At 43.7% G+C, this 7,627-nt stretch overlaps 1 protein-coding gene across 2 annotated transcripts in view; it reads right to left on the reverse strand.

Annotated features, from left to right (window-relative positions):
* The window catches only part of MCOLN2 (mucolipin TRP cation channel 2), a 30,112-nt gene extending 23,252 nt beyond the window's left edge, over positions 1-6,860 (reverse strand). Inside the window, exons 1-2 of one of the 2 annotated variants that reach the window (XM_060232131.1) lie at positions 6,539-6,860; positions 1,538-1,700 (exon numbers count right to left, since the gene is read on the reverse strand). In XM_060232131.1, coding sequence (XP_060088114.1) covers positions 1,538-1,700; positions 6,539-6,654 — 279 coding nt within the window. In that variant the 5' untranslated portion in view covers positions 6,655-6,860. The remainder of the gene's footprint in view (positions 1-1,537; positions 1,701-6,538) is intronic. The other variant, XM_060232132.1, reaches the window with a different exon arrangement.
* Positions 6,861-7,627: the final 767 nt, after the last annotated feature.

Consider the following 7,627-nt stretch of genomic DNA (forward strand, 5'->3'; position numbering starts at 1 on the left):
GCATTATTTCTGAGCAGTGATACATAAATATGCAGAAGGCTGTAGTTTCTTAAAGTCTTGTATTAAGTGCCCTCCAATTTTAATTTTTTTAAAAAGAAATGCAGGCAGAGATTCATGACTGCAATGGGGAAAGGAGGCATGATAATGTGCACCTACTGTGAAAGAGGAAACTGCGCTTCATGGAATTTCCATTGAAGATGCACCCCACTAAATTCCAGTTTGTGATAACTCTCGGCTCAAGAAATGAGGCCACTGGAAATGAACTGCAGGTGCACTCAAGTCATCAAATTTTAACATGCAGATTATTTGTGGGACTTTTTATAATGTACTTTTAAGGTTGTTCTAGACTGATCAATGACTGTAATAATAAACTGAACTAAACTGAAGGTGCTTGACATCTATTTTTAAATACAAGCACAGCTTCATAAAATTAGACTTCAGAAACTGTGTGCACAGATTTTTCCCAGCTTAATTTTAAATACAAGACAACTTCAGCTATTCAACATTAGGGGTGTCAAATATATGGTCCACAGACTGGAACTGGCCCACCCAGGGCTTTAATCCATCCTGCAACTGTCTTCTCTCCCCCTCCCCGCCCCAGCCTCTGCCTTTCTTTATCCTTCCAAGCTGCCTGTGAGTGGAGACAGGGCTGGGGCATGGGAGTCAGCAAGATCGGCGGCCGCCTGGGGTGCCACCTTGCCACGAGGGCGGGGGGCTGGTGCCCCCTCCCCATCCCCGCTCCTGCTGAAGGAAGAAAGACACCACCACTGCCCACAGCCCAGCCACCTCCCTCTGAAGGAGAGGGCTGGGGAAGGGCAGGCCAAGCAAGAACGCTTGGCCTGCCCTTGTCCAGCCCTCTCCCCCGCTGTTGAATCCTGACAGCAGCGCCGCCCAACTCGACAAGCAGTGGGGAGGGGAAGTGTCGACTCAGTGTTTTTTCTTGGCTTTAAAGGGGTCAGAGGAGCTCAGCGAGCACTGGACTAACATTAATATTTCAGATGACAGTGCTTAATCATATTAACAGCGTCATAAACTAAAATTATTTGCATGTGATGCTTAAAAAAAATTACGTGGCTCAGAGGAAACACACAAACCCAGAGGAGAAAAGTCTGTTCCATTTCTACAGCAGCAGACAAAGGAGTGAGGCTGCAATAACTGATAAGTGACTAGAGTTTATATAGCACCCCACTAATATTTTTCATGCTTTCTTATTAAAGGTTAGAAGACAACAGCCTCTATGCTCAAACACCCCCTCCCCAAAACCCTAGAAACCATCAGTTGCATAATATTTGCTAACCTTGTATTCTTTTCAGTGGCAAATAGGAACAAACAAAGATCCTTGGTGGTCCAAATGCCACCAGAAAACTTTATGGCAGTGCAGTTACTTTTCCTCCTCCTCCTTCTCCACTCCTTTTGTTTACAATTCACTTTTGCTACTTAAAACAAAGACTTAAGTAGCCAACAACTACTGGAAAACTTTTTACTGACTGCCCAGTTAATCACAGAGCACAACTCTAAATCAGCTTCTTTTAATTACCTGGGTGGTAACCATAACTATTTTCAATATCTGTAGCCCCAGTTTCCATGGTATTTGACGTCTGGCTCTGTATTTTTCACATGGATTCATAAAATAGAACTTCAGATCTTCCTTTAGAGATGCCTCTTCCTTATAGTCTGAATCCGGCTGAGCCATCATACTTCTGCAATAAATGGGTTAAGGTTTTAAATTCAACATACCTTAATGCATTTTACACATCTTCTTTCATTCAGAAATCCATAAAGGAAGAGAGTTTCTCATTAAAGAGAAAGAAGGTATGCTGCCCTTTTATAACAAAAGAAAGTTCTTTCAACATACCAGAAGAGCCTGTTTGCACATGTCACATGACATGGCATTGTCAGATGGATGTTTTTCAAAAAGCTGGTAAACATTAACAGCCAATAAACCAGGATTAAGACAGCATAAGTGAAGTTCCTTAGTATGTCACAGTACCCTAACCTGTTTTGTTAGAAGACACTGCTGCCCTTAAGGCACTTCTTAATTCCAACTGTTTTGAGTCACAGGCTACATGTTATGTGCAACTGTACATATGAAACACTAACAGTTCACATCTTTGCTGAACACCAGTTATACTAGGAGAGAACAGTTTTCAGCAGAGAAGCAGCAGAGTGTACATGCTTAGCTCTTTCTTCATCTATAACTCCCTGCTGCCTAGACATTTTGTTCCTGGAACTGTCTAGAGCAGGGATGTCAAATATATGGCCCACGGACTGGAACTGGCCCGCCCAGGGCTTTAATCCATCCTGCAGCTGTCTTCTCTCTCCCTCCCTGCCTCAGCCTCTGCTTCTCCTCACCCTTCCAAGCTGCCTGTGAGTGCAAAGAGCAGGGCTGCCGGACTTCTCTCATCTTCACTGACTTCTCCTGTACCCGCATGAGTCTGCTAGAGTTACATGCTGAAGTTTGCAGGCTGAGGGGATGGGGGCTTGCCTGCAAACGTTGTGCTTCCCAGTGGAGGCTTTTCTCTTGCATTCATTGAGCTAAGGGGCCAGGTGAGTCTGCTAGAGTTATTTGCTAAAGTTTGCTGGCTGAGGAGGAGGGGGCCTGCTTACAGATGTTGTGCTTCCTGGTGGAGGTTTTTCTCTTACATACATTGAGCTAAGGAACTAGACGAGTCTGCTAGAATTCTGGGTTATCAGTAATTCCTATCCCTCCATCCTTCTTGGGGTAGTGTTTGTTTAATCAGCATTACATTTTTGACTGGGCTATCCAGGTCAGCACTCAGTTGAAGAGCCTCTGTTTGGCATACTGAGAGTCCCAACTTCTATCCCTGGCACTTCCAGTTAAAAGGACAAGGCTGTGGCTTGTTATTAGAAAGACTTTAACCTGGGTCCCTGGAGAGCCACAGCCACTCTGAGCCACAGCCACTTGGGGGCAGGGAGCTTACAATGCCCAGCTATTTCATGTTTCTGCGTGGATCCTAGGCTGGCTCAGATAATTGATCATGAGACCAGCTGGGGAAAGGGTTTGCTCTCCAGTCCAGGCAGTATGGGGCATCAGCCCAGTGCTAACTGCATTGTTAATTGCATTTGTCTGTGTCCTTTTATCTCCACTACTTGGCATTACATTTTATGACAAACATAGCCCAGCCTGATATAATCAAATTTATGTAAGATCCAGCTCTTACAACAAAGAAGTTGGACACCCCTGGTTTAGAGGGCACATCTGCAAAGTATGTACCTGGAACTTCCATGGAAGGGAGAAGAAGATTTGCAGAGGAAAAGCTGTGGGTGGGGAAAGCACACCCTCCCCTCGCCATTTCTCTGATGCTTCTTTCCCCACCAGGATTATTTTACAGAAAACTGCTTTTGAGATATAATTTGGTCTCAGTGTCTTGACTATGAAGACATACACACAGAAATCCTGCAGCACATCAGCACCTGAGTTTACCAACAGAAACCACCAGCAACAATGACTTCCTTCTTAACTGCTTTGACCCTCTGTCTATATTTGGCCCTGTCATACTGCATAAACAGAACAGCTGTAAAACATCCTTCCACAAAAGGAACTAACAAAGCCAAAGGTCTCTGTGGCTAAGTATTAGCCAAACAAACCTAGAACTTGCTAGCTATCTCATGACTAAAAATATCATGCTGAAAGACTTCTTGTGCTCATTTGTGTTAAGGGTAAACAGCGCCTTCCTCAAAACTCTACATAAGTAGTTACCCAGTTTTACCAGATGACCAGAGTTGCAGGGCTTTGAGCTGTGTGCAGTAGTCATATAGTTGTTGGAGTCAAGTATGGAGAAATTCCTATCAACTTTATGTTTCAGGAGTCACTGCTTTTTAAATTTTGCTGTTTTGCTTTTTAATTTTTGCTGTTCAAATTTTGTATTGCCTTCTCTTCTTCCTAGAAGATCAAGGGTGCAACTGAATTCAAGTTCTACTTAGCACTCCTTTATCTATTCAGATGCAACAGAAATTGTCAGGGGCCTGCAGCACAGATCTATCTACCCCTTTTTCAAATCTCCATCCTGATGAGTTATGGAGAACTCAGAAGTTTTTGGTTATTTAGGATGGTCTTAATAAAATGGTATTTGATAGCTTTTGGGTTTTGACCCTAGCAACCTGAGGTAATTTTCGAGAACAAACTCCAGAAATTCAGGAGAAGGTTAACCTTTATTCCTGTTTATGAGCCCATGCAGAATTCTTTCCCTAATTCCAGAGAATCCCAAATGCTTTAGGGTGCAAAACTGATCCAGAACAGCCAACTGGTGCCCTGCCATCCACAATAATGAGAGCACTGTCAGTGGGAAAATCAGGATGCTTGCATTTGTGCATCATGTAACAACAAACCATAGTTAGGATAATGAACCATCTTCAGAACCATAGTTACAGCTTCTACCTCAGATGTATTCTAACCACAGTTAGTGGAGCAGCCTGTATTAAGACTAGCCATATAGTTTTATAGAGTGTTTGAAACAAGCCATTATCATCAAGTAAATGCATTGAAGAATCTTAGTACAAACCTACTACTCCAGAATATTCCCTTCAAAACACTGCAGAACTTTATGGGACTGTACCATGCAGTAAGAACATGACATAAGAACATGACATAAGAACAGCCCTTCTGAGTCAGACAAGTGCTTTATCGAGTTCAACATTCTATCTCACATAGGGACCAAACAGTCACTCCAGAGGATCAACAACAGGGCTCAGAAACCAAAGCTCAACATTTGTATTGAGAAGTTTACTGTCTCTGAATGTGGAGGTTCCCTTTGGACACAGCCATTAGTACCCAGTGCCAGTATCACATAAGCGCCATCAATCTGTCTAATCCCCTTTTAAAACTGCCTGTGCATATTGCTGCGTCCTCTGACAGTAATTTCATATTTTAATCACTGGTTGAGTAAAGAAATATTTCCTTTTTGTCTGTCCTTTTATTGCCCATCGGCTTCACTGGATCTCAGGATGCCTTCACACCTAGACCAAGCAGCTTTGGATATTATATTAAAACAGAACTTTGGCACATGAACCAGCAATTTTTTTGTTCACAACAATATGCAGTGATAAGATATACAACAGCTTAGGATCAATTGGCTTCTTTGTTGCATTCACAGGCTACATTTTATAAAACAATCCCTGGTTAGACCCTCTCACAAACCTGCAGGGCTATATGCTTGCCTTTGACACGCTGCTTCACACTATATTTCTGAAATAGTGTGAGGCACTCAACATTCAAACACCATGTGAACATTTATTACCATAACCTAGAAGCCATCTCTCCTACAGCCACTGTCACCACTGCCACTTCCTCCTCCTCCAGAAAGGCTACCAAATTCTTCAAGGCAAGGAGACCTAATTTTAAAGTATGAACAGTTTCAAAATTTGAAAAGTTTGAAATCCCAAGACAATCTCCCCAAAGCAAAAACCATGCACTTCCACTCCGCTGCCTTCAAACTATCATTTGTAGATTCATTCACTGTCAACATGCTTTTGAGACCTTCATTTATATTTTTAGCAAACGAGTCTTAGTGTAAAGCAACAACAGCCCATTTTTTAAAATCAAATTTATATCGTGCCCTCCCCTGATGGGCTCAAGACGGCTAACAACAAATAAAAATAATATCAAATATTAAAAACAAATATACAATAAAATCATTTCCATTATATAGTCCTTAAAAGTCCAAGATGTAGGATGCCCAGAGACCAAACTGAAATTTCAGCATAAGTTTTGAGAAAGGAGCTAACTTAAGGGGCCTTAGGTCTGAGTCCTACTCCATGGTGTTATTCCTCCATAGTACAGGAACCTGATACATATAGAAAAGGTCAATGTTCTGTTTGCCTTCCTAAAGAAAAAGCAACTGTAAGTATGTACTGTACCCACACTTACCTGGAAGTCCTAATGAATACAGTATACTGCAATTCAAAAGTAAACACACACAGGATCAGACTGCACAGTTAGAACTCTAGTCTGGAGTACCCCATTTAAATCAGTGGAAGGCACTTCTAAGTTTTAAAAAAATTCAATGTCACACGGCAAGAGTTTTGTTTCTTGTAGCAAGTTCAAAGTACAGTCAGTGTTAAGGAACGCGGAGCAGACCTAACATCAGCTATGGGTCCTTTACCACACTTCCCTAACCATACATGTATTTGGTTAGTTAGGCAGTTCCATAAAACATCACACTTTTACTACAATGAACTATTTTTAGTTCTGATCAAGGGAGTTAATAGGATAAACTACTATAATAGATTACTTTCAGAATGTGTTCGCAAAAACGGATAACGGGCCTACCTTCACCTTTTGATAAGTCAAACCCTTTCACCCCAACCATGCAGGAGCCGGTCCTTCATAATCACTGTCACGACCTCAATGGGGCACGAACTTAGCAACTACTGAAGTTCATCGCTAACGTCTCAAACAAGACCGGCAGATTGGTAATGACGTGACAGGCAACTTTCCTCAAAGCTCAATGAATTTCAAGACGAATTCGCAGCACATTTCCATGTCCCGGGAAGTAACTCTCCTTTCCCTGCCACTCACCTGGTCACCAGCGTCCTCCCCTTACCCAGGTACTGCATGGCCATGATGCAGGGACGCCGCAGCTTTCCTGGCCCGCGGCCCGCGGCTACACGCTCAGTGAAAGGGGTGGGACTCATGGGGAGTCCGGCAAAGAACAGTCGCCGCGGAAGCTCAGCTCAAGCCAGTCGGTGCCAAATCACGTGCACCTCTGGCAACACGCGGAGGCGCTGCTATCAAGGCGAGCAGGACTTACGGCAACCCCTTCTCATGCTGTTCCGCTTGCTTTTCCGCGCCTAGAATCACTGCCTTACCACCACGCCCCCTCCTCTTAAGGCTTTTTACCGGCAACCAGGCGCTGCTGCGTTGGGTTTAAAGGCGCAAAGTGTGGGTGTGTTGGCGGACGCCTGGATTTCTAGCTGAGTCGGAGCGCCATTTTCCGTTGGTGAAAGTCAGACTATAACCCTATTCCTGCTTCTTCGTGAATGGATTAGGATTTACTTCCCAGCAAATATGCCTGTACTTCAGCTATCCAATTGTCCACATTGTTGGGACGCAGCCCAAGTGTACTTAAGTGGGTTTACGCGGAATATTATGTTCTGAAGTAAACGTGCACCGGATTGTAGCCTTAGTGCACGAAAACCTGCCCGCTGGCGTCCCTTTGGTATCCAGTTACTGAAGGGTAAGTAGTGGCATCTTGAGACTAACGTTTTATTCCTGTTGGCAGAGTACCTACGGGACCGCTTCTCCTGGTATGTCACCCGGAGAGCATTGCGCTCAGAAGACCAACATCTATTGGAGGTCCCGGTCCCAAAGAGCACCCCGTCGCCCTCCACTCTTTTGGCCTTGGCTTGGAACCCTCTACCTACTAACATCAGGCCCCTGTGGGACTTGTTACAATTCTGCAGGGCCTGCAAGGCAGAGATGTCCCGCCAATGATATGGTTGAGGAAAGCAAGGGTTTCAAACAGCAAGTGGTTCTATGTTAGTTGCTTCTCACTCCCCTCTCACTCACATTAATGTTAATTGGGGATCGCAAATACTGTATTGTGGCACCATGTAGATGTCAGGATTTTATGGTTTGGGATTTCAGATTGTTTAATGTATTTTTGTA

Source organism: Heteronotia binoei, chromosome 2 (assembly GCF_032191835.1).
Source record: "Heteronotia binoei isolate CCM8104 ecotype False Entrance Well chromosome 2, APGP_CSIRO_Hbin_v1, whole genome shotgun sequence".
Lineage (NCBI taxonomy): Eukaryota > Metazoa > Chordata > Lepidosauria > Squamata > Gekkonidae > Heteronotia > Heteronotia binoei.